Source organism: Pseudopodoces humilis, chromosome 10 (genome assembly GCF_049639895.1).
Source record: "Pseudopodoces humilis isolate 2021_Gansu_Grassland_sample_001 chromosome 10, ASM4963989v1, whole genome shotgun sequence".
NCBI classification, from domain to species: domain Eukaryota; kingdom Metazoa; phylum Chordata; class Aves; order Passeriformes; family Paridae; genus Pseudopodoces; species Pseudopodoces humilis.
In genome coordinates this window covers 618,902-645,364 of record NC_142209.1, presented here as the reverse complement: position 1 = coordinate 645,364, position 26,463 = coordinate 618,902, and the positions used below count along the sequence as shown (strand labels likewise).

The 26,463-nt window shown below is 53.5% G+C and overlaps 2 protein-coding genes across 2 annotated transcripts in view; both read left to right on the top strand.

Annotated features, from left to right (window-relative positions):
• Window positions 1-944: 944 nt before the first annotated feature.
• CRIP1 (cysteine rich protein 1) lies at window positions 945-4,645 on the top strand. Its single transcript, XM_005528645.3, has 5 exons — window positions 945-1,085; window positions 3,588-3,682; window positions 3,769-3,826; window positions 3,928-3,975; window positions 4,292-4,645. The coding sequence occupies exons 1-4, from the start codon at window positions 1,046-1,048 to the stop codon at window positions 3,966-3,968; spliced, it is 234 nt and encodes a 77-aa protein (XP_005528702.1). The 5' UTR covers window positions 945-1,045; the 3' UTR covers window positions 3,969-3,975; window positions 4,292-4,645.
• Window positions 4,646-15,208: 10,563 nt separating this feature from the next.
• TEDC1 (tubulin epsilon and delta complex 1) overlaps window positions 15,209-26,463 on the top strand; it is a 67,049-nt gene continuing 55,794 nt past the window's right edge. Inside the window, exons 1-3 of the mRNA XM_005528724.3 lie at window positions 15,209-15,361; window positions 16,666-16,744; window positions 22,464-22,666. Of these exons, the coding sequence (XP_005528781.2) occupies window positions 15,209-15,361; window positions 16,666-16,744; window positions 22,464-22,666 (435 nt within the window). The remainder of the gene's footprint in view (window positions 15,362-16,665; window positions 16,745-22,463; window positions 22,667-26,463) is intronic.

Below are 26,463 nucleotides of genomic sequence, written 5' to 3'. Positions count from 1 at the left end.
CTGCCAGGGTGGTACTGCCCACCCTGCCGAGCCCAGCGCTGCCCTTGGAGCAGGACGGAGCTCCCCAGCCCGCAGTGGGGCTGCCAGCGCTGGGATGAAAGGCTGGGACCGCTGGCAGCAGCGGGGAGCATCAGCAGGGGGATCGTGCTGGGAAGGGAGGCTGCTGGAGCCAGGCTGGTTCCCTAAAGCTGAACATGAACCTCGCCTCTGGGCACAGCCTGCCGCCTCTCCTCCTGCACCCACGGGTGGGATCCGGTGTCAGCAGGGCCCCGTTTGTGTCGGCGGGGGATGCCTCGCATTTCGGGACGCAGTCGCTTGGCGTCCCGGCGCTGGCTTTCACAAGCCCTCCTGACCTTTCCAGCACAGCAACGTGCCCTGGGGAGGATTGTTTCATACAAAACAGACCTTTGGATAGGCTTTTCATTTCCTTCACAGCCAAGCACAAAGGAACAACAAGTCCTCCCTCCTAATAAAATGACAAAGTCGGTGACACAAGTGGGCTGGCTCTGGGCAGCGAGCGGAGCCATGTGCCGCACCCACGCCATTCCCAATGTCCTGGTACAGTCCTGAAGCTCCCGCACCCCAAAATTCCCCATGGGCGGGGGAGCCTCCCTGAGGGTGGACTCTTACACTCCCTTGGGAGAAAAACATATCTGTGCTCGGAGGTGGGCAGCACCCCAGGAATCTTTATCTGGGAGCGTGGTTGATTGACAGGTGTCAGTCACAGCTCCCGCTGCTCCCGGGGCTCTCGGGCACCCGCAGGGGACAGGGCTGCGGGGGGCTGCGGACTGCCAGGGGCTGGAGGGATTGCGGGGGGCAAGGGGTGCAGGAGGTGTAGGGCTGGAAGGGGGGCAGGACCCCGTCCCGGGAGCGGGGTGCACATCTGGGCGGGGCGGGGAGCACATCTGGGCGGGGCGGAGCGCACATCTGGGCGGGGCGGGGAGCACATCTGGGCGGGGCGGGCGGGCAGTGACTTCGGCGGGGCCGGCGTGGAGCATCCCACAGCCGGTGCGAGCGGAGAGCCGAGCCCAGCCGAGCCGACAGCATGCCCAAGTGTCCCCGCTGCCAGAAGGAGGTCTACTTCGGTAAGGGCTTCCTGCCCCTCCCCAGCCGCTCCCATCCCTGCAAATTCCCCGGGTAAACCAAAGTTGCCGAGCCCTGCGCTGCGGGTCCCCGGGGTGCTCCGGGTGGCTGATCCTAGAGATGCACCCCCGAGGAGATGCCTGGCTGCAGAGCACACCTGCCCTGGGTGCTTCCAGAGCAGCTCGGGAACCCAGCCACACTTCCTTCCCAGCCAGTTTGGAGCCCAAAGGCCCAGCTCGCTGCTCTGAAAGCCTGGGCAGGTGAAGCAAGCACCTTCCCAATGGTAAATCCTGCCCTCGGGCAAGTGCCTGGGTCAGTGGGTGTCCCACAGGTTGTTGTGTGTGGTTTGGCACAGCAGGATGACACCTCTGGGCTGTTATTTCTGAGCTGCTGTGGCAGTGTAGGTGTGAGCCTCCTTGGGCTGGGCTTCCCGTAGATGTCTTCCCTCCAAACCGGGGCCCCAAAGCTCCTGCCCCTTCTGGGGCCACGGTCCTGCTGTCCTGTCTGAGGGTATTTGTGGGGTTTGAGCTTCTCCCTCTGCTATCAGCCTGTGGAACAGGCAGGTTCCTCTGCCAGACCTCTCCACTTGCCTGGCATAGCTGAACTCGAGACTGGGAGCAGCTTGGAGACACTCCCTGCTTTCTAATTTACTCGAGATGGGAAGTCTGGAACCCAGGTGCCATCACTGACTTCTCTGCTGTATTTCTGCTCTGCTTGTGCCTGTGCCCCAACTATTTGTGCTCAGCCTAGGAGCTGGAGGCTCAAAGGCAGGAGCTGCTCTCTGTGCCTGTTTGCCATGCCCACCCTGGGGCACCACCCAAAGGGCTGCTGGGGCTTGGGGAAGGTTTCTGTGCCATGAGCTCACTGCTTGCAGCCAGGCTTTGCGATGGGGGTTTCGGCACAAGAGGGTTTGTGGCTCCCTTCTGCTACTCAGGGTCCTGGCGTGCCTCATCTGTGGCTTGATAGCAGGAGGCAGCAAGGTGCTGGTGGCAGTGTGTGCCTTTCCCTGGGGCTGTGCTGTCTGCTCGGGGTGAGCTGGGTTTGCCATGCCCGCAGGTGTGGCCCTGCAGGAGCTGGGACGGCACCGTTTGACCAAGGAGGGGTTTGACCTTGCACTTATCGCGCTTGCACTTATTTCGAAATGTCTCTGTTGATGCAGAGGCTGAGGAGGGTTCAGAAGCTGTTGGAGGACCAAGCTGGATGCCTGATTTGTGTGCCTGCAGATTATCCAGAGCGCTGGCAGAGGAGGCAGAGCAAGCCTGGCTCTGGGGCACCCTGAGGCTTTTGGAGCCTGGTGGTCCTGCTTGGGCGTGCCTCAGGCTGCTCTGGGCTAAATCGTGGTGGCAGAGAGCAGGGGTGGGAGGAGGTGATGCTGAGAGGACTGGGGATGGGGTTTGCAGGAGTTTTGCCTTCGTGCTGAGTGTGTAACGAGCCTTGGCAGAGCTCCTGCCCAAGCGTTGGTGCAAATACGTGTGCAAGAGGTGGGGAGGTGTGGAAGCCCTGAGGGTCCTGCCTCGGGCCAGGCTCGGGCTCCACGGGGCACCCAGGGGGAGGACACTGTGCTCCTGGCAGGCTGCGGGCACAGGAGGCCCTTTGTGCCACTGGGGAACGGCAGCAGGGCTGCCCTGTGGCATTTGGGCACTGCCCCCGCTCCCACCTCTGCAGCCGCCAGCCTGCTCCTTGCTCGGGCTGTTTTGGGCGTATTTGGACTGCAAAGAAGCGCTTCAGGCTGCCCAGGGCCCCCCAGGGCACGCAGGACCCACACTGGCTTGGTCCCATCTGCGGGCATGGGGACAGCGTTCAGACCTGGCTTTGACACGACTCCTGCGGACAGCTCTGTTTAATCACTCAATAAATTCCCAGGTTGCCAACATGAACAGCACACATGCCTGCAGAAAATACCCTTCTCCCCTGCCGTGCTCCAATTAAAAGGCACCCCGTGCTCCCCCCTCTCTCCATGAACACGTCCTGGCTGCAGGACATTGTCCCTCCCACGCTGCCTGAAGCTCTCCAGGCTCCAGCTCTGCTCTGGTTTGCCATGGTGCCAGCAGAACCCGAGCTGAGGCTGGAGGAGACTGGTTTGTGTTGGCAGGGTGTGGCAATGGCTTTGCTTCCCCGGTCCTCGCCAGCGTCCACTTTCACCCCTGCCAACTCTAGTGATTTCTTGGGCTCCAGCTCACTGGGGAGAAAGTAATCCCCTTGCAGGCTGGTGTTGGAAGTGGGGAGGTCCTCATGTCTTTGGAAGACGGGGTGGAAGTCAGTCCATCCTCATGGATGCAGCCGTGCTCAGCCTGGGTGCGGCACCCGGGCTCCTGGATGTGCGTGGCATTGTGTGCGCACAGCCAGCACTTGGCTTTGAACACAGTCCCCTCTGTCCTGGACAGACAGACTTGAGAAAATGCCCAAAAACGCCCTCCCTAGGGCTGACAGCGAGGCAGCCAATCTGCCAAAACTAACTTGTGCCCGTTCAGTGCCTCAACTAACGCAGCTCCTTTCCACGGCAGCCGAGAAGGTGACTTCTCTGGGGAAGGACTGGCACCGGCCCTGCTTGAGATGTGAGAAGTGTAACAAGACCCTGACATCTGGAGGCCATGCAGAGGTGAGGCTTGCTGCCCAGGAGGTCCCTGTCCCCTGCAGCTGAGGGCTGGGACAAGCAGAGGTGATGCTCTTTCTCTCTCCCTGCAGCACGATGGCAAACCCTACTGCAACCACCCGTGCTACGCTGCCTTGTTCGGGCCCAAAGGTGGGTGCCCGTGGTGGGGGCAGTGAGGGGGCTCGGGGCTGCAGCCCTCGGGGTGTGCTCACCATGCCGTGGCACTGCTGACCCCGCTCCATCTCTTCCAGGGTTCGGCCGGGGAGGAGCTGAGAGCCACACGTTCAAATAAACCTCAGGTTGGTCCTTCCCTCGGAGCTCCCCTCCAGGGGCTGGCTGGGGCTGTGCTCCCTCAGGCCAGGGGGGAAGGCAGGCCTGGCTGGGCTGCCTGTGGTCCCAGCCCTTCCAGCAGGGCTCAGGAGCTGGGTGCCAGCTGCTGCTCCTCTCCACCAGCCCCAGCTGACCGGCAGCACCGGGCACCGGCTGCCAAAGGCTATCGCTCTGTGGCCCGCTGGCAAGGACAGGACCTGTCCTGGAGCACTGCTGTGTCCCTGGGATATCGCTGCTCCCAGCCCAGCCTGCCTTCATCCACTCCTCTCTTCCATCCCTCTCCAGGTCTGACGTCCAGGGCTCCCGGCACAGCCTGAAGGCAGCACAAACACACCGCGACAGACATGCATTTCTGTTCTTCATTCACCCTGTACTAGACTAGCACGTTCAAAGCAATAAGTAACCAAGGCTGGGCTGGCGTGGAGGGAGGCTCTGCTCCACATGGAGTGCTGCCAGGGTGGGGACGTTGGGTTGCCCCGCCGGGTAGGAAATTTGGCTGACATTGCTGAAGGCTGCCTGGAGAGGAGACCGCGCCCTTCCAGCCAAAAGCTAGCTCTGCTTCGGGCATCCAGCTCTCGTGGCCGGGCCCACAGTCGTATTCTGAGTCTTTAATAAATGAAAAGATGCTTCCCTCCTGTAGCAGCCGTGCTCTCTGTAACACGACTCGCCTGTGAAGCGCTTGATGCCCCTGTGGCCTCTGGGCTGAGCCCCACGCTGTGTGGTGGCCCCAGGTGCCCTCAGCTGAGGCACAGAGGGGTCTCGCTGTGACTGTCACATCAGGACAAGCTGGTGTTGGCTGCTTTTGGTCCGAGCAGCCACATGAGAAGGCCGAGGGAAGCGGGAGGTTCCTGCCTCCCCGGGCAGGGACACAGAGCTGTGGTGTTGGAAAGCCAGAGCTGGCTCACAAGAGCTTTCCTCTCTCGTGTTTCAGCGTTTCTGCCCTGCTGGAAAAACGGCCCTGACAGATGTCAAAGACGTCAACTTGAGGAATGTTTCTAAAATGGTTTCTTAACCATGTCTTTCCCTAACCTGAACAACTCCATTTACATATTCAGAGATATCCCACTGGGATATTTTTGTCTACACTTTATGCATGCACTTCCTTAGAGGCTGCTCTGCATTTTACTGGCACATCAGCCTGCCTGGGACTTGGCCAAAACCCTCAGGGGTCAGAGACACATGTCCAGTGTCAAAATCCTTGGTGTCAGAAGCAGCCTGATCTGATAAGCATCTCAAAACTTTCAATTAAAACTTGCTTGGTGCTGCGAGGCGCTGCCTCACCTCCCACCCCGACAGCACAACAAACACAGGCGTCTGTGTCAAAGACAAGCCCTGGCTATTGCTGCTGGGCTGTCAGCAGCCTTCCCAGCCAGCCAGGGCTCCTCAGAACCTCCTGCTCTGCTGCTGCCTTTGCAGGGGGAACCTCCATGCACCCATGGAGCCTTGGCTCCTGGCCATCCACGCGCTGTCCCTCTGTGCCAGCCCGCCTCTGGCCACTGGGACATGCCTTTCCCTGCCAGCTGAGCTTCAAAGCAAACTAGTGATATAATCTCAGCAGCCTCCACCGTGCCACTGGGACAGTGCTTTCCCTCGGGCATTTAAAGCAGCGGCAGACACCAGCCTCGTCATCCTCGGGATCTGCATAAGTGTGTCCAGCTGGGAAAAGGACCTGTGGGCTCAGGGTCCTTCCCAGCAGGGAAATACAATTGCAGAAGCAGCTTCTTCCCAGTACGAGGGTCTGGGTCAGCAGGGACGAGGAAGGAAGCAGCGGGAGGTATGGAAGAGCAGGGGCTGCACAGGGGGAGGCTGGGGTGATCCAGCCCTTGTCACCGGCAGCGGCTGCAGCTGGGCCAGGAGGCAGTGCTCTGCTGTGAGCTGTGAGCTGCTGTTTGCTGTGTGTGCCCAGGAATCCCTTTTGCTTCGGTGCCTGGCCCTGACATCTCTCCCTGTCCTGGGTGCATGCAGGGATGAAGGAGCTGAGCTGTGCCAGGCCCGTGCAGCTGCAGCTAAGCCTGATCCTGCAGGAGCCTCACTCTGTGCTGCACAGGGGAATATGTGTGTGTGTTAAAAAACAGGGGCTGGGGACGAGCCCCTTGGTATTGACTGCCAAAATCTCCTTCTAAGAGTCCTGTTTCTCTGCTTGCCCTGCAGTAGGAGCTCCCACTGAGGTGGCTTTTAGCCCCAGGACTTTCTGCTGGGATATTCCTCTCCAAGAGCTGTGCTTGCACAAGCCACGCTCTCTGCCTGATCCAGCCTTGATGGACAGATGGGCAGTTCAGGCACAGGTCACATCCGCAAGGAGCCTTGGTCAAAGAAAATATATGATAAATTGATTTTCTTTTTATTTTTTTTTAAACTTGCTTTGGTCTTTGGAGAGGAAGCAGAAACAGCTGTATCTCATTTGGATAGGAAATGCAGGCCCGAGCCAGGCCTCCTCTGGACGCTCGGTGGGTGCCGGGGAGGTGAGCTGTCAGCAGACACACTCTTCTCTCCATTTGAACAGTAAATCTCTGTGTGCTGCGGTGTGACTGCACAGACAGGCAGCACTGCGGTTTCCAGTGCCTCTCATCTCTGATGCTTTTGGTTCTGAGCCTTGGTGGGAGCTTGGGGCAGGCGGGGACGGTCCCTCCCCTCCCAGCGTGGTGATGCCCTGGCTGTGCTGCTCCTGCAGCAGGGAGAGCGAGATGCTGAGGGCAAATCCCAGCTTTCTGCCCAACTAGGACACCAAAAGTTGTTGGGTGCTGGTGCCCAGCACAAAACTTCCCTGCTTTGGTGACCTGAAATGCCACCGTTGGTGACCCTGTGCTTCCTCTGCCATTATTTCCTAAGCTTGGGCTGAGATCAGACCGTGGGTTGTGGAGTGATAGTTGCTATAAACACTTCATCACTGTGACAAAAAAACAAACAACATCACAGTTCCTCTGGCAGCTGGGTGTGGGCGAGCCCAAACGCCCTGGGTAGGGAAGCAGAAGAGATTTTGGCAGACAGAAAACAGGATGGGTTTAGAAACTTAACTGCTGCTGCTCCCTGTCCCAGCTTTGTGACTTCTGTACAGGGAGCAGAAAGGGGCAGAAAGGGAGCAGAAAGGGAGGAGAAAGGAGAAGAAAGGGGGCAGAAAGGGGGCAGAAAGGGAGGAGAAAAGGGGCAGAAAGGGGGCAGAAAGGGAGGAGAAAGGGAGGAGAAAGGGGGCAGAAAGGGAGCAGAAAGGGAGGAGAAAGGGAGGAGAAAAGGGGCAGAAAGGGGGCAGAAAGGGGGCAGAAAGGGAGGAGAAAGGAGAAGAAAGGGGGCAGAAAGGGAGCAGAAAGGGAGGAGAAAGGGAGGAGAAAGGGGGCAGAAAGGGGGCAGAAAGGGAGCAGAAAGGGAGCAGAAAGGGAGGAGAAAGGGGGCAGAAAGGGAGGAGAAGGGAGAAGAAAGGGAGGAGAAAGGGGGCAGAAAGGGAGCAGAAAAGGGGCAGAAAGGGGGCAGAAAAGGGGCAAAAAGGGGGCAGAAAGGGGGCTGGGGGTCTCTTGAGCCGTGGGGGGCACAGAGCAGACACTGTGAGGGTCTGACCCTCTTGGCACAGACTGACAGATTAATGTGATGCAGGGGATGTTTCCCTGTGCCAAGGGAGACAGCTCAGGCTGGTGCCTGATGGCAGGGCTCTCCTCAGGGCCATCCCGAGGGAAGGCAGCAGGCTCAGCCCCTGCACAGGGCTGTGTCCCCTCAGGTCACAGCCGGACTAACACGGGTGCCTGGGTCACCGCTGCCTTGCTGGGACACCACTGGGGCCACTCATCCCCCTCTGCCAGCGCTGATGGGGACATTGAGGTGACACTTCTACCTCTTCCGTCCCTTGGGGTGGTTTTGTGTCTCATCTGTGCAGGGGGTTCCTGCTCTGTGCTGTGCAGAGCTCGTGGCGATGAAGCCAGGCTGCAGCTGGGTGGTTTCTGGTGTGCCATCACTTCGGGGATTTTTATGGCTGATTTGGGCTAAGCTCAAAGAGCTCTGGTATCTTTTAGGTCAAAAAAGTGTCTGCCCATCTCCTAACGCCTCAGAAATCTGTCTCCTCGTGCAGTGTGCTAAGAGGGGCCGTGCAGCTGATGTCATGCACAGCAGCCCTGCCAGATGGCGTGGGGAGATGGGACTTCCCACCCAGCTCTGCAGAGCTGTGGTTTGGGGGAACCCCCATCTCAGCAACGGAAACAGCTCTGCAGAGGGGAAAAAGGGGGGCCAAACCTCCTTCCTGGTGGGGAACAACACCTCCAGCAAACACTGAAGGAGGCAGAGGGACTCTGGGTGTGACAAGCAGGGGTGTAACGAGGAGCGGGACCATGAACTGAGGTTCTGGAGGTCTAGCGATGGAGCGAGGAGAGGAGGGCACAGGCTGCTCTGCTCTCAGCCCTTCCTGCTGCTGGGGATCCAGTGCTGGAGAGGAACAGGGTGCAGAAACACTGGGGGTGTTTGCCAGCTCCTGGGTGGCTTGTCCAAGCAAGGAGGGAAGCAGAAAAGTTGACATCAGGCACCTAGAGCTGAATTTTACTTTCACACCTCTTGTGGTGTTTTCAATGGAAAAGGGAGAGTTTCCAAGAGGGAAAGGTGCAAGGACTTCCCAGTGAAGTCCTCTGTCTTCTTTTGGTGAGTCTAGGTTAAAGGGGGAGGAGGTCAGAGGGAGTTTCCCTCTGTGCAGAGGAACTTGGCTATTAAAGAGGGTGAAACTCCGGAGAAGAGAAGTGCTGAAACCTCAGACCTCTTTTCTAATCCCTCCCAATTCACTGCATCAGAGGGCCTGAAACACCAACAACGCCTTCCTTAAGCACCCAACTGCTGGGAGCTGACCCTGAATCTTGGTGCCACAGCCCACACACGGCCTGCTGCTGACCTGTGTCCAGGCCAACCTGCAGGAGAGCATTTGTGGAGCATTGCTGCAGCCCATCCACGCAGGCAATCCGTGCCCACAGCCCTGTGCTCGCTTGGCTCTGTAATTTTCTCTCTTTGCTTCCTTTGGGCTGAATTTTCTGTGGATATAACTTTTCTCTAGTCTCTCAGCTTCCTTTGGGCTGAATTCCCTTGGGATCCTCTCTCGTGGGGAGTCTCACTTATCTCAGTCCTTATTATTCAAAGAAAACTCCCGGGCTCATTAGATTCTGGTTTCTCGTGTTTATTGAAGGATCTTTACAGAACTTGGCAGGTCTATCCAGACTGACTGCACAAGCTTAAATCACCACAACCTGGCTCATCTCGTTCTAATGATACAAAATGGCCTCGAACCACGCGGTCTTTTTATCTTTATACTAACTTCTATCCTATTAACTACAGACACGTGTATTGTTATTATAGCTCAACAAATAAGTTTTCTACATCTGCTCGCGTAATTAAAAGTGCGACTAACTCTAAACTAATCATATTTTATGCTTCTACAAACTGCAGAAGCATGGAGAAGAAGGAAGAAGAAGAATTAAAAACTACACTCTTTTTCCTCTATCTTTACTCCACGTGTGCAACCTTCTTAAAATCTATACTTTCACTTCTGTGTTAAAAGAAACATTTTTCTACTTTCTATTTAATTTCTTACAAACTCTGGCTTGCTCAGGGATATTTGGAAGCCTTTTTATCAATATTATGTATGATTGATGTATTTTTTAAAGAATTATATAGACAGAGAAACGTCCTTGCATTTCTAGACTCCTACAGGCTCCTTTCTGCCAGCATTGTGGCCACGCTGCCAGGCCACTTCTCCCACTCTTCCCACAACCTGATGTCCCGGTGAGGGAAGAGCAAGTGTGTGTGACAGGGCAGGGAAGGAGCTGGAAGCGCTGGCAGTGGGAAGCGGTGCAGCCTGCCCGAGCTGCTCGGGGTGTGAAAGGCTCCGGCCAGACAAGGCCTCCCTCCAGCAGGCAGGGAGGGAGGCTGTGCTCTGCTCTGGGGGCTGCTCAGCAGATACCACCCTGCGGGAAGGAGAGGGGAAGGAGAGGGCAGGGAGACGTGCGGAACTCCGGCCACCCGAGCTGGCGCTGGAGCGTGGGAAGCGCTGATGCCTGGTCTGGGGGCCAGGCCAGGAGACAGGCTGGCTCCCGCCCACGCCTTCACAGGGATAAAAGCATTAAGGAAAAAACCCAGAAGACCAAAGGAGTTGTTTTTGCAGGAGGAGAGCTCACACCTTCCCTTGGCAGAGCGGCGCTGGGGTGACGACAGGAGCGGGCAGGGATGGCTGCTATGGCGTGCAATCGGCATGAGGCAATGGGACAGGCCACCTCTGGCAATGGGACAGGCCATCTCTGCAATGGGACAGGCCACCTCTGGCAATGGGACAGGTCACCTCTGCAATGGGACAGGCCACCTCTGCAATGGGACAGGCCATCTCTGCAATGGGACAGGCCACCTCTGCAATGGGACAGGCCACCTCTGCAATGGGACAGGCCACCTCTGCAATGGGACAGGCCACCTCTGGCAATGGGACAGGCCACCTCTGCAATGGGACAGGTCACCTCTGCAATGGGACAGGCCACCTCTGCAATGGGACAGGCCACCTCTGGCAATGGGACAGGCCATCTCTGGCAGCCCTGCACACGCAGCAGGGCCGTGTGTGGTTCTGAGCTGCCGTGGCACCGGTGCAAACCTCAGCCCCACCGAGTCACCAGCACGGAAATGACCACAGCTGAGACATCGTGCCGAAAACTGGCTGTGGGCACCACGCCAGCCCGGGAACAGTGGCCTCTCCCAGCTGGAGCATCCCTGGCCCTCACTACGTGCCTGGACTTTCCCTTCCCATCGTGGTCCTCACTGCTGTGCTCGCCCCAAATCTGCCTCAGTGCCTCTCAGAGGAGCAGCTGATAAGCCAGCTCTGTCCTGCTTCCTTTCTACAGAGAGGCTCCCAATCCCCACGATGACATCAGTGCTGAAGTCAGCCAGCCACTGCTGGTTCCCATCTGCCCGGATGCTATTGCTCGGGAGAGGGGAGCTGAGGGTGGCCTGGGTGCAGCCATCGCCGTCCCTGCTGGCCTGGCACGCTGGGGGCTGGCACACTGTCACCTCCTTTGGCTGCCCATAGCCCACGGTCCATGTCTGCAGCAGGAAACCATCAGCTTCCCACCTCCTTCCCATCTCCTTCCCATCTCCTTCCCATCACCTTCCCATCACCTTCCCATCTCCTTCCCATATCCTTCCCATCTCCTTCCCATCAGCTTCCCATCAGCTTCCCATCTCCTTCCCATCAGCTTCCCATCAGCTTCCCATCTCCTTCCCATCTCCTTCCCATCTCCTTCCCACCTCCTTCCCATCTCCTTCCCACCTCCTTCCCATCTCCTTCCCATCACCTTCCCATCTCCTTCCCATCAGCTTCCCACCTCCTTCCCATCTCCTTCCCATCTCCTTCCCCTCTCCTTCCCATCTCCTTCCCACCTCCTTCCCATCTCCTTCCCATCACCTTCCCATCTCCTTCCCATCTCCTTCCCATCAGCTTCCCACCTCCTTCCCATCTCCTTCCCATCTCCTTCCCCTCTCCTTCCCACCTCCTTCCCATCACCTTCCCATCTCCTTCCCATCTCCTTCCCACCTCCTTCCCATCTCCTTCCCATCTCCTTCCCCTCTCCTTCCCATCTCCTTCCCATCTCCTTCCCATCTCCTTCCCATCTCCTTCCCATCTCCTTCCCATCTCCTTCCCCTCTCCTTCCCATCTCCTTCCCATCACCTTCCCATCACCTTCCCATCTCCTTCTCATCGCCTTCCCCTCTCCTTCCCATCTCCTTCCCATCTCCTTCCCATCTCCTTCCCATCACCTTCCCATCTCCTTCTCATTGCCTTCCCCTCGCCTTCCCATTGGCTTCTCCCACGCTGGGAACGGCGCCCGGGCAGCCAGCAGAGCAGATAAGGGGGCCCCACGGGCCGGTTCCGAGCACCCACCGGGCTGTGCCGTGCCAGAGAGCCTGGGATCGTCTGCCTGGGCTCTGGCTCGCCCGTGGCCACGTGCCAGCCCTGCCCAGAGCCAGCCTCCTGTGCCTGCATGGGGCTGAGTGACGGGGCAAGGGGGCAGGGGATGCTGGCCAGCAGGACAGCCAGCCCTGTGCTGGGGGGCAGGGGATGCTGGCCAGCAGGACAGCCCTGTGCTGGGGGGCAGGGGATGCTGGCCAGCAGGACAGCCCTGTGCTGGGGGGCAGGGGATGCTGGCCAGCAGGACAGCCCTGTGCTGGGGGGCAGGGGATGCTGGCCAGCAGGACAGCCAGCCCCGTGCTGGGGTGCCACGGGGCTGGTTTGGCCAGCGGGATGGAGAGGTGGCACGGGTGTGCTGGGATGGTGAATCCCAGCTGCTGAGTGGTGATGTTGGCTGGCCTGGGGGTGTTGGCTGGGGGACAGGAGCCCGGAGTGGGGGTGATGGACAGAACCACTCACTGTGCGTGCACTGGGCCGTGCAGCAGAGCCCTTGTCTCGGCAGCTGCCCTGGGGAGGAAAGGCCTAGACAGAGGAATGTGTGTGGGGACAGGGATAGCTTTGAGCTGGGTTTATGGAGTGGTCAAGAAAACACAGGAAATTGGCTGCAGCTGAAGGTCCTCCTGCCTGGAGACTGCAGCAGAGACGGGAAAATAGACAAGGGATGTGTCATGGAGGGAGCAGACAGCGCCCGATAGCAGAAAGGCATGGAAAGCCAAGAGGGATGCCAAAGACAGCAGAGGATTGTCCCGGTTCGATAAGGCTCTGGGCAATAAAAAAGGACTTTATGGGCTGTTGGAAACCAAAGGCAAGGAACCATGTGGAAATGCCAAGCCTGCTAGGAACGAGAGCGAAGAAGTGGATACAGATTGCTGAGATAGAACTGGATGAGGGATAAGGAAAATGCTTTCCAGGCCATTAGGAAAGGAGGATGTGAGACAACAGCTGCTAGAGAAGATATTTTAAAAATCCTTAAGCCTGGATAACTCACACCCAGGGGTCCTTTCAGGGCTGGCTGGAGCAGGAGCCAGGATCCACAGGACTGGGAGAGCTCTAAAGCTCCCAGCACAGGGGTGGGAGGCAGGAGAGGAGCAACCAGAGGGAAAGAGTGCAAACACAGTTCACGTTGGTTGGAGGTCTCTTTGGACCACTGTGATTTCTCTCCTCGTTGCGAGCAGGCGTTTGGCTCCAAGAGCCTGCTCCGCAGCGGGAAGGAATTTCACGCGTTGCTTCATGTTGGTGGGAAAAAAAGTGAAGGTATCATGCTAGATGCACAGTGAGCACATTAAATGGGCTATGAACTGGGGAACTGGCCAAGAAACCATCAGAGGGTGCTTCCAGCAGGTCTCATGTCCTGCACAGGCGGGATCCCCGCAGCGCTGGAGGAGCAGACCCGCAGCCCTGGCACAGAGCGGCCGTGCTCTCTCTAAATGCACAGCAGGAATCCATCTCTGTGCCAGTTTTGGTTCTGTAAACCCTGCTCACGGGTGGACTTCTCTCAGGAACTCAGGCCTCTCCCAAACAGCAGCTCTGTTTCTCCTCCCCACAGCCCCGCAAGGATTAATTCCTGGGGATGTTTTATTTCGGGGGTTATATGCCTGGGGACCCGAGCTGGCAAGCAAGAGGCAGGAATGTCCCCAGACCAGGCAAACCCTGCTCTCCCAGCGCCCCAGGAGCTGTTCTGGCTGCAGCAGAGCTGTGCTTTGCAAGAGCCAAAGCCGGGTTTTGCAGCAGCTCTGTCCAGCTGGGGGAAGCTCCAGCGCTTCCCTGGGTGGTTTTTGCTGGAGCAAGAGGCACGTCCATGGCTCAGGGAGGTGACATGTGTGGCACATCCCACTCGTCCTTGGGTCACTGCCCAGGAGTGTCCTGTGCCCCGAGCCACATGGAATGAGTGTGGGATCACTCACATTGAGTGTGGAGCACCAGTGGTCCGGGAGATGTGGGGAGATGCAGGGAGATATAGGGACATGTGGGGAGATGAAGGGACATCCAGGGGGATGCAGGGACATTCAGGGACATGCGGGGAGATGGAGGGACATCCAGGGGGATGCAGGGAGATATAGGGACATGCGGGGAGATGGAGGGACATCCAGGGGGATGCAGGGACATTCAGGGACATGCGGGGAGATGGAGGGAGATGTGGGGACATCCAGCGAGATGAAGGGACATGCAGAGACATCCAGGGAGATGCAGGGTGACAGGCAGGGAGATGCAGGGATATCCAGGACATGCAGAGCGATGCAGAGCTATGCAGGGTGATGCAGGGCCATGCAGGGCCAGCCGGGTAAATGCAGGGACATCCAGACATGCAGAGCCATGCCGGATGATGCAGAACCATGCAGGATGATGCAGAACCATGCAGGATGATGCAGAGCCATGCAGAGCCATGCAGGATGATGCAGAGCGATGCAGGATGATGCAGAACCATGCAGAGCCATGCAGGATGATGCAGAGCGATGCAGGATGATGCAGAACCATGCAGGATGATGCAGAACCATGCAGAGCCATGCAGGATGATGCAGAGCCATGCAGGATGATGCAGAACCATGCAGGATGATGCAGAGCCATGCAGGATGATGCAGAACCATGCAGGACGATGCAGAGCCATGCAGGACGATGCAGAGCCATGCAGGACGATGCAGAGCCATGCAAGACGATGCAGGATGATGCAGAACCATGCAGAGCCATGCAGGATGATGCAGAGCGATGCAGGATGATGCAGAACCATGCAGGATGATGCAGAACCATGCAGAGCCATGCAGGATGATGCAGAGCCATGCAGGATGATGCAGAACCATGCAGGATGATGCAGAGCCATGCAGGATGATGCAGAACCATGCAGGACGATGCAGAGCCATGCAGGACGATGCAGAGCGATGCAGGATGATGCAGAGCCATGCAAGACGATGCAGGATGATGCAGAGCGATGCAGGATGATGCAGAACCATGCAGAGCCATGCAGGATGATGCAGAGCGATGCAGGATGATGCAGAGCGATGCAGGATGATGCAGAACCATGCAGAGCCATGCAGGATGATGCAGAGCGATGCAGGATGATGCAGAACCATGCAGAGCCATGCAGGATGATGCAGAGCGATGCAGGATGATGCAGAGCGATGCAGGATGATGCAGAGCGATGCAGGATGATGCAGAGCGATGCAGGGCACCCGGGTAACTGCAGGCCCGTGCAGGGAGGCAGGCAGGGCTGGCGGGCCCGCAGTGCCCCCTCCCCGCGGCCAGGGGGCGCTGCGAGGGGCGGCCGGCCCGGAAGGGCGCTCCGGCAGCGGCGGGAGGCGCGGGATGCACGGACGGCACCGGGAGCGGCACCGGGAGCACCGGGAGCGGGGCCCGGCGCTGCCCGCCGCCGTCGGGGCGCTGTGCCGGGCCCTGCCGCCCCGAGCCCGGCCCGTTCCCGACACCCTGCGCCGAGCCAAGTTCGACCGGCCGCAGGCGGTGAGCGCCGGCCGCTCGGGCAGCACACACTCGGGACAGCGGCGAGCAGGGGACAGCCGAGAGCGGCTGGGCCGGGACAGGGGCGGGATGGCAGCGCGACAGGCACCGAGCATCGGGCAGGGACCGAGCATCGGGCAGGGACCGAGCATCGGGCAGGGACCGAGCCCCGGGCAGGGACCGAGCATCGGGCAGGGACCGAGCCCCGGGCAGGGACCGAGCATCGGGCAGGGACCGCATGCGGGGCTGCAGTGTGATCCCAGCCCGGTGTGATCCCAGCCCGGTGTGATCCCTGTTCAGTGTGATCCCAGCCCGGTGTGATCCCTGTTCAGTGTGATCCCTGTTCAGTGTGATCCCTGTTCAGTGTGATCCCTGTTCAGTGTGATCCCTGTTCAGTGTGATCCCTGTTCAGTGTGACCCCAGCCCGGTGTGATCCCTGTTCAGTGTGATCCCAGCCCGGTGTGATCCCTGTTCAGTGTGATCCCTGTTCAGTGTGACCCCAGCCCGGTGTGATCCCAGCCCGGTGTGACCCCAGCCCGGTGTGACCCCAGCCCGGTGTGACCCCAGCCCGGTGTGACCCCAGCCCGGTGTGACCCCAGCCCGGTGTGATCCCAGCCCTGGGTTAGGCACCTCTCGTCAGGCCTGCTGCTCTGGGAAGGGCTGGCTGTGTTTTACAGTGGCTCGGTGTTTCACCCTGGGCTCACGTGGCACCTGCTCCGTGTCACCTGGGCTTTGCTGCCCTTTACCCTGGCCCAGCTCGGGTCTTGCTGCATTGCCTCCGAGGTTTTCAGCTCGCACTCAGGGTACCTCCCTCCCTCAGCTATTTTAAGGATTTTACGAGTGTTGACTGAAATTCCTGCTGTAAGAATCACTGTGTTTGTCAGCACGCTGTCCTTGTGCGGCCAAGGAAGGATTCCCAGTTCCAGCTCCTTCCCTGGGCCTCTGCTTTGTGAGTTTCTGACGCTGTCGTGGTCACATCTTAGCAGTGTGACTGTGGGTGAGCTGTGCCACGTGTGGTTGTATCAGAGCAGATTTTGGAATACTCCTGTACACGTGGATCTCACAGCAGAAGTGCTGGGTGTTGTGCACAGCCAGCAATAGCCCTTTTCTTTCTGGGTGCTCCTTTCCATAGGTCCTGTGTTCATGAGGCAGGCAGTACATGAACCTCCCTGACCAAATGGTGTTGGCTGCATCAGCAGTGTGCTGTTCCATGTGTGATGTTCAGATATGGGCTTAATTACCTAATTAAGACTAAATAATATGACAGATATTTTTTCCTGCTGATCTCCCACCCTTCTCTTCTGCAGAGCCTGGACTTCTGGAGGTTGCTGTATGTGCTTCTGAAGCAGATCCACGGGGGCAGGTGGACGGAGTCTGATGCCATAGGTAACATCATTCTGGCTGGCTGCAGTTTCCACCTGTCCTGGGGAAGGACTGGGACTGCTTTTGTAGCACCTTTGGCTCCTTGCTCCCTCCCTCACTTGTTGTGGGTGCTCCATTTTGAGCACCTGTGCTGCCAAGGTACTGGGTGCCAGGTTTACTGGGGAGTAAATGTGCTGTGAGGCAGGTTTGCTGCTCTTTGATGTGCTTTGTCCTGGAAATTGGGATGTTTCCACAGGCTCTTGCATCCCTGTGACATTTTATTGCAGGTAAATCTCTGCGATGATGTTACACTTTCTCAGTATCTGCAAGGACAGAGGTAGATTTGGTTTTCCTTTGATTCCTTCTTTTCCCATTTGTATGATTTTATCCTTATCTAGTCCTGTGCCAGAGCCAGGAATTGCAAGGTGAGAACTCTGAAGGCAGTGTTTTGGAATGAAGTTTTAGACAAAACACGAAATAGACCGTGTGTGATTATTTTAGGTAGATTATTTATGTTATTCATAAAGATGAATAACATCTTTATGGACAGGGCCACTGCTGCAGAGAGGAGCTGAATGCAGATTGGCTTCTCAAAGTAGAAGAAGACTATTGACTTCTTAAATGTATGTTATTCCAAGTACAGCACTAGTCCCCATCTTCTCCCTTGAAACATGTCTATCTAGGGCCTTTTCACTGTGTGAGAATTATGATGAGTCAAGGTCTCCTCATACCAAATCCACTTTACATACACTTTTGGAAGCAAAACACCCTAAACAACACTGTGTGAGCCCCTGATTAGCTGTGAGTCTGGTGGCTCCATGTAAATGGAATTAAGAAAGGTTAAGCATTGTGGAATGCAGAGCAGAACCAGCATAGTTTTGCTGGTAGCTCAGCAGGAAGTCCTGTTACTCACAGGACTGCTATTTTTCATTTGGCTGTTTCTGTTTTTCCACTCACCCACAATCTGCTGTGTGTATGGCAAGTCTATTGATTGTCTGTCTCCCACAGCACTGTGGATGTGGTCCTGCCCATGTGCAACCTCACTGGATCCTGGCTGCTCCCATGCTAATTGCCTGCAGCATTTGGGGACAGAATTTCCAAGTGTGTGTGGCAGGCTCCTGGCTCTGGAGAGAGCAAACACAGCCTCCACTGTGAGGTCTGTTGTGAGGTAGCAATGTGTGGTTCTGCTGAGAACTGCTCAGCTGACTTCTGAGAAACCTTTTTAGTCACAACTTGGTGATTAAAGCTGAAATTCAGGCTGGAGAGCTGTACTGTTTTTCAAATGACACGAATTATTTTTGCTTGGCAAGTGAATGAGTTGTCTGCTGTGAACACAATCAATAGTTTACTGCTTTTCTTCTCTGCCCCAGCTCTGCTCTCTTGCATATTCAATGCAAATGAAATAAGCCTTGGGCATAGGCACTAAATAACTTTCTCAGGTTTGTGTAGGATCCTGTTACACAACAGAGAATTGAAACAGATTCTTCTAATCCAAGTCTAGTGCCTTAGTCCACAGATCAAGCTTTCCTTTTCTTTGCTCTTTTGGTACAACCTCTTAATTACCTTGGTTAAAACAAGGAGAGCAGCAGTTGCCAGATCCCAGAGGAAGGCTGTGAAGACTCCTTTGGTGTAGGGGTCACTGTGTGCATAGAAGCAGCTTTCTGGAAGAGAGAAGCCATTCTCCAGTGATCCTTTATCCTTTGTTTTTCAAAAGGAGACACTGATCTTTGGCAGGTTCAGGAATCCCACTGAAGCCTGCCAGTCAGTGGTTATAAAATTCTGCAGCTGGCTCCTGGTTTCTTGTTCTGCAAGAATTTTTTCTTCTCACAGTGGAAGGCACTTAACTGTAAACTTTGGTGTGAACTTACTGTAAAACCCAGCAGTGGACAGTGGAGAGTCAGGCTAAGCTGTGTGAATACTCTGGGCATAACCTTGCTGGTGAAATCATGATTGATGGTTTCATGCTGCTTGTTCTTCACAGGGGCTGATGAACTTGGCTAACAACCTGACAGCTACACCAGGTAGCAGTGCAGTATGCATTTGCATAGTTGGAGGAAACATTTCTTTTCTGGAATTGCTCTTTGGTTTTTATAGCATGAGAAAGAAGTCTGGAGCCGCAATAGATTTTTGTTTGTTTGACAAATGTAGCAGAAAATGTTGTTTCTGAAGCAGTAGTTTCCCCTAACACCACTGCCTATGCAGGTGTTTCTTGTCTGAGTGCATGAAGTAATGTACCTGTGTCTGTGCTTGTAGTCCCTTTCCATTTTAGCCTGCCAAGCTGGTGCATAGCCCTTATTTGAATATCATCTTGTAAATCACTGAAAACATTTGTCAGGACTCACAGGGGAAGAGCACAGCTTGAGTGTAGCCCTAAGCGAGCTGAACCCTGAGGTTCATCCCCAGCTTGGTCTGACTTGCTGAATATACTTTTAGAAATAATATCTGTGGAGAAGGGGATTAGGTGGAAGCCTTGTGAAGGCCTTTCTGTATAAATTTCCTAATCCTAATGCCTTAAGAAGATGTCAGAGAGGTGTCTGGTGTTATCTTCTATCTGAGGGATGTTTTCTTCTCTCTCGTGGTTGCACCTTAGGGAAGGATCCATCTCAGTCCTGAGTACTCACATGACCTTTACTGCCATTTGTATTTTTGCCTTTTAACTTGAGCTCTCTAGAGATGAGGAAAACAAAGGGACTTTGGGTCACAGGTGGGGCCTTTGAGCCCCAGTTCCAGATCCATGCCTGCTCACTCCCAGTTCCTGCCTGCTACACCAGCTGTACCCTCTCCCGTGAGGGCAGCGTCTTGCAGAGGGAGACATGAAAGAGAGGGAGATAAAAGACCAGAACAACACAGAAATTCAGGTGGTGAATTGCCTTGGTGGGTATGGCCTGAGTGATACATCAGAGCAGGGAAATGGTGATAAAAGGAAAAAACAAACCACCTGACTTGCTCTCCTTTCCTCCACTGTGATTTTCTGAGGAGCTCCTTGGACTGCAGGTGGCAGCATGTGATGCTTATTTGCTTTGAAGAAGGAGGAAAGCATGTACTGATCATCCTTCCTTTTGGAGTATTTCTGCCTTTACCTGTTATGGCAGTTCCTTTCTTGACAGATGCACACAAAAAAGGAAAGGATGACATGAAAACCCTGCTCCTGTAAGGGTGTTCACGATTGATCAAAATACAATCTGTAATATCTCCATGCTCCTCTTGTGCTTGAGGGATTGGAGTGCACATCTACAGCCAGATTTTTAGCAAGCCATAGGCATTTCTGCCACCCTGACATGGGGAAGGGAAGCTGCTTGTTTAATTCACAGGGTCTGTGGAAGGAGCAAATGGAATGATTTAGGTCTTTTGCTTTGTAAAAATGCCTAAACTGCATCAAATTGTAGATTCCTCTAGCTCCACCCAGCTGTGACAGCTGTCAAAGTGAATGCCCAAGGGAAAGAAAAGAGCAAATCTAGAAGGATGCTTTCATGGCACGGGGGAATATTCCCTCAGCCTCTAGCAGTTCACATCTCAGACTTTCCAATCCAGAGAGGATATATTTGTGTTTCATAAGTTTCCATGAACTGCTGTTCTGTAAATCCAGTTCCTCCTTGAGCCTGAGTGACTCTTCAGAGTCCATAGTGTACCACAGTGAGCAATTTCAGAATTTTGCTGCGTGTGTGAAGAGCATCTCTTACCGTGTTTTGGCTCACATGCTCGCTAACTTTGGTGGCTCACAGTTCTTGTGTTGGGTGTTGTGCAAACAAATCATCCACTCTTCACTCATTGCACAGCACTCAGGATTTGAAGAGTTTTGTCATATCCATTCTTGCTCATCTCCTTGGCCTACTTCATAGCTTCTTACAATGCAGCTGTTCTCTACTTGTGATTGTTCTTCTCCTTTATTTCTTTCCAAATTTTCTGTGGCCTTTATGGGAGTGAAGAAATAAGGGTCACGGTGGGTATTTGTGTTCTGTTTAGTGTCCCTGCTAGGTTTCCCACGCTGAGTTTGCCTTTGGATGCCTGTCAGAACCAATTGTGATACTGCCATTAAAAATCTAATCATCTGAGATTGTGTTCCTGAGCCCACTGAGCAGTTCCAGGCCCAGTCTTACGTCGTAAGTCAGTAAAGTTAGGAACATTTCTTTCTTTGTGCACGTAACTTTTCATTTTTTTCTAAAAATACTTTTATCTGTCTTTTTAAAGCTCGGGCTCAAGGTTCTGCAGTCCTTCATGATCTGCCTGCATTCTTTACTATTACTATCACACCAGCACCAAGTTTTCTGTCACTGTCACATTGTCTGAGTGTCATCTAGAGCTGTTTGAACAGCAGCTGTTTAGCACAGAGCCCTCATGTGAAACCACTATTTGTTCCTGCCCTCTGGTTCTTGTCTGCTGGGCACTTGTCATTGATTCAAGGGCTTTTCCTCTCCCTCCACTGCAGTCCCTTGGTTTCTTTGTGCAAGCTGAATCCCAGTGGGAAGTCTAAATGTCTTGCATTGGTTGAATCCTTCTTAATCACTTACTTCTTGTTGCCCTTGAAGAACTCCAGAAACTTTTTGAGCAGGTCTTCCTTTTACAGCTGTTGGTTCTTAGCCAGTGTGTGTTGTTTTCGTTGTCCCCCTAATTATGCTCTTTGTTCTGTTTTTGACTTAGTACAGAGCCAAGGCTTACTGGGAAGAACCCTTTTTTAATAATAGCTTTCTTTATGTTTCCTCAGTATTTTACAGTCCTGCAGTGCCTGTCTTGTAGCTGTCAGGTAACATTTGCTGGTGTGAAGGAATATGGATCAGAGCATTCCCAAGAATTTAATAGCCCATGTGCTGTGCTGCGTTATCTCTGCTCTCTGGTGCTCCGAGATTTGCAGCAGGCTCTGAAACTCCTATCTCTAAATTCCAGTTTAGTTCAGGAGTAAAGTGATTCAGAGTGGTTACTAATTCATAGTGTGCTTGGTGACTCATGAAAAATGAATAGGTGAACTGGAGTCCCGTTGTAGTGGGGGTGGCTGGTTACCTTTGGTCATTTCCAAGAGGCCATTACTGGTCTTGATCCAGCTTTGGATTTCTTCTTTTCCCTGTAATCAGAATGGGGCAGTATAAAGAAAGCTTTTACCCTTTTCCTCCTGTCCTTCACCACTTGTGGATAAAGACCAAGTCCCCACTAATCCTTCCTGAGGCTGGATTAAAAATACTGCCCTCAGAGAAAGCTGCAGTTTCTGGAGCTGCATGGACGAATGCACTGCTGCGTGGATGAATGCACTGCTGTGTGGATGAATGCACTGGTGTGTGGATGAATGCACTGCTGCCTGGATGAATGCACTGCTGCCTGGATGAATGCACTGCTGCATGGATGAATGCACTGCTGCATGGATGAATGCACTGCTGTGTGGATGAATGCACTGGTGTGTGGATGAATGCACTGGTGTGTGGATGAATGCACTGCTGCCTGGATGAATGCACTGCTGCCTGGATGAATGCACTGCTGCATGGATGAATGCACTGCTGCGTGGATGAATGCACTGCTGTGTGGATGAATGCACTGCTGTGTGGATGAATGCACTGGTGTGTGGATGAATGCACTGCTGCCTGGATGAATGCACTGCTGCATGGATGAATGCACTGCTGTGTGGATGAATGCACTGGTGTGAGGATGAACGCACTGCAGCCTGGATGAATGCACTGGTGCTGTGTGGATGAACGCACTGCAGCCTGGATGAATGCACTGGTGCTGTGTGTAACTCTCAGATATTTCGTTCTTTCAGGTGCCCAGGTCAGTTTTGTGAAGGCGGCGCTGTGGTACCACGGCTACGGCCGGCCGCAGCTGCAGCGGCTCCCCGCCGACGGCTCCGCGGGCAGCCGGGAGCTGCTGCTGGCGTTCTCCTGGCTGCTGCACAGCCTGGGCCTCCTGGAGCAGCTGCTGGCTCGGAACAGAGTGCAGACTGGGGACCAGGCCGCTGTGTGCACGGTGAGCAGGCTCGTGTCCCGCTGGCGGCTCCTCACAGGGGGCACCAATTGGCTGTGGGGTCACACGAGCGCCGGTCCCTTACTGTCCTGCACTAAAACCTTCATCCCTTCTCTCTGTAAACTTCCCAGGGCAGCTCCACACAGCACTGACTCCTTCTCCTTCCTTTTCCTTCTTCTCCAACTGGCCAGCCCCTTCCTGTCCCTCCCATGACAGCCTAGCCCTCCTCCTCCTCTCCAGCAAATTCCAACTTAGACTGGCTAATCACTCTTTTCTAACACCCATCTGTGGAGGCCCAGGGGCCCGTGACTGAACTCCTCATGCCTTGACTGACCCTGGAGAGGTGGAACAATTAACACCCCCTGTGGCTGGGCTGAGAGAAGGCCTCGCTCCCACACGTCTTCGCAGCTGTATGATAATGTGTTGTCACCTTTGTTCCCCCATTGGTTTATCAAGTTGATGTCACCCCAATTCAACCCCTTTCCATGGAATGTTCTCCCTTCCCTCAATCCCCGTTGGTCCCAGTTTGCTGCAGTGCTCCACCCCTGTTCTCCTATTGGTTGTTCCCATCCCTGGCCCCGCCTCTGCACCGCTTTTCCCTGTTCCCATTGGCCCTTGACCCTGCGATCCGCCCCTTCTTCCCCGTATATAATCCTGGACCCTCAGCCTGTCTTCGTCTTTGTCCCTGGGCCCTCTTCAGTCAAGAAAGCCTTCCTGGAGTACCAAACCAAGAGCTGTCCCTTGTCTGTATCACCTGATTAAGGTTTTGTTGTGCATTCCGGGCCACACAAGCGCTGGTCGCTGTCTGGCCGCGTTGAGTGACCCAGCACCCATCCCTTGTTGGGCATGGCTGTGACCTGTGAAGGGCAATTACCACTGTGTGTTAATTAGCAGTGCTCTAACTCATCAGGGGTGAGGTTGCCTGCAGCACTATCTCTCTTACAATCGGTTCTCCCACCCCTGTGCACACCTGTAAGAGCAGCTGTGTTACCAGCAGTGTGTGATGGGTGCTGTCCTGGTGCCTTGGCAGCCAAGCGGTTCAGCTTTAAAAAAGGCCAGCATCTCTTTTCCTTCCCTTCTCTGAGCTTTCTGTGTGCAGGTTATCTTGGTTCTTTATCAAATTCCCATCCCTGATTTCCAGTCTAGGTGAGACCACTGTGGAGGAGTGTAAGTTTATCTCTTCAACCTCTGCTTCTTGGTTTTGGGCTCCCAGACCGAGCCAAGAGTGGTTCTGCAGGGCAGGCAAACGGGTTAGCAATGAGTGCTGGGTGTCTTGGCACTGCTGGGCAGAGCAGCTAAGGGTAAGGCAAATAATACTTTTTGCAAAACAACAAGGTCTCAAATGGCAACTCCTGCTCTTGAGGTAACTAATGACCTTGTAGCCTCTTTGAGAACACAGTGGAGTATGTTGTTTTTTCCCTTAATAAAAGCTGTTAGTACATAGAAAATCTGTTCTGAAGTAACCATCCTCTAGTCAGACACTAATTACAGCTCAGTCTGCTTCAAAATGGCTCACAGAATTTCTTAGTGTTTTGGCAAAGGACATTGTAGGTTGGAAACCCGACCTGCTGATAATCTTGTGGTGTCTAAGGGCTGTGGTCTTCCATGAACCCACATTTGTTTTCTCCCTGGTTTTCTTGAGCCTTTTTAGGGGGCAGCAAGGCAGGAAAGTGAAAGTTTGGAAAGCTGTAATATAAAAACAGTGTCTTCTGAAGGAAAACACTTGTACAAATGGAAACCAGTTCAAAGGAAAGAATCCTCTTTGTAACAACATTGCAAGAAGTGTTTTGAGGAAAGGGACCACTCTTGCAGCACTACAATTATTTGCTGCACAGAAGAGGGAGCACAAGAGGCTGAGCTGTGAGAGGCAGTTCCATCCACTTATGTCAAGGGTGCCTTGAGATTTCAGAAAAAAATCCCAACGTTGCTGGAGAACTTTTTACTTTAAACTTCTCTTTTACCTTTTTCTCGTTTTTCATCTGTGGTAGCAGGTTTTGTTTTTGTGTCCTTTATTTCTGCTACAAAAGAGTGACAAGCAAAATGTGACATGAATTCAGGGAATGGGGCAGCACTTGTGTTATTTTCTCTGAAGGCTTTAAGTTTTGCATTTCCCAAAAAGGGATGAAAGAACTATGGTGATACAATGTTATCTCTCATGGCCACACATACTGGTGTGACTTTCACTGCAGTTCTCACCTGCTGTACTTGTATTTCTCAAAAAACATGCATATTAAATGTTTTTATTCAATAACTGTCCAAAACAGTGTTTGGAAAGGCTCAAGAGTCTGAAATATTTTTTCAACAGACCAGACAAAAATTGTATAAACTGGAAGTTGGGGTTAGCTCGTGTATGTAAAGCTCATTGTATTAATGGAAACATTTATTGTATGGTGTTCATCCAGGGGTCTTCATGCTCCAATAAAATTAGATATTTACAAGGAAAAAAAAAAATAAAAATGTAGTTACAGCATAGCTAGTGGGCTTTGAGATTCTTCATCACAAGAAAGTTAAAACAAATGGAATTTTGAGGGAGAGGTTTTGTCTTTTATTTGATCAACTAGGCATTGCAAAACCAATAAATTCAGCTTTTGGGAGCCAACCAGATGAAGATGTAGGAATGCACTGGCAAGGAGGCAAGGCTGGGTGAGGAGGAGATGGGTGGGTCACCCACCTCACTTTGGTCAGTGAATCAGCTTCAATCTCATGAAGAATTGTTTGTTGTGTGAAAGTGTTAAGTTTTGTTTGCTGGCTGTTGATATTTTGTGAGATAACCACGTGGCAAAGCCTGCTCATCAGCCAGTGTTCAGCAAAAAAACCCCAAAACCTCAGTAAGGGATGGGGAAGGTGAGGTGACTTTGCTGCCTGACATCTTGTAAGTTAACACACTAGAAGTGTAATCCCTGCAGTCTTAACTCTCTCCTATTTCAGTAAAGTGAAGGAAAAAGGTAAAAGAAGAGGAAAAAAACCTTCATTTGGGAAAGATCTGTCTCAAAAAAATGGAAGAAAGAAAAGGAAGTGCTCTTTAAAACAACTGAAATGAAATTCTCAGTTGAGAACTTGAAAGAAAAATCTTTCACTGAATGGACTCTTTAATAATTACGAAAAAATGAAAATATTTTCCTGAAGTGAAAATGTTGCAAAACAAAAAAAATCCATTGAAGTACATTTGGTTCTGTGCATGGCTGAGATCTCTGCCAAAATGAGCAAAGTGTGAAAGCCAGTACTTGCTGGAAAAGTACATCTGTTGGTCTACCAGTGAGAATAAATTTGGAGAAACTCCTTACCCTTTGTCTTCATTTAAAAGGAAAGGAGTCTCAATAACTGTAAGCATGGCTCTAGTTCAAACTGATATTCTTGTGGTTTGCTTTTAAAATTTTGTCTGAAATCCACAAAGATGAGCAGGGTCTGTTGTGCGAGAGGAGAGAAGGGAGCTAATCCCTAAATTAAGTGTGCAATCATGTTCTCATTATTCTTTCAGCCCAAGTTTAAAACAAAGCCTGCTGAATTGCTGATAATGTGCCAAATACCCAACATATAAGGGCCAATTAATTTAAATAATTTCATTTCAGACTACCACACTCTGGCCTTTTTTTTCCCCTTTGCAGTTCCTTAGCAACACAGTTTTCTTTCCCTGCAAATTGAACACTTCCATCAGCTCTAAAGGATTTTTAGAGGTACAAGGGTATTCATGACACATGATGGACAAGGAGCTCCAGCTTTGCTTGGAATTCTTAATCTTGTGAGCCTGAGCTGGGAAAAGCTTCCACAAACTGACTTTTACATGCACTTACATCTTGAGA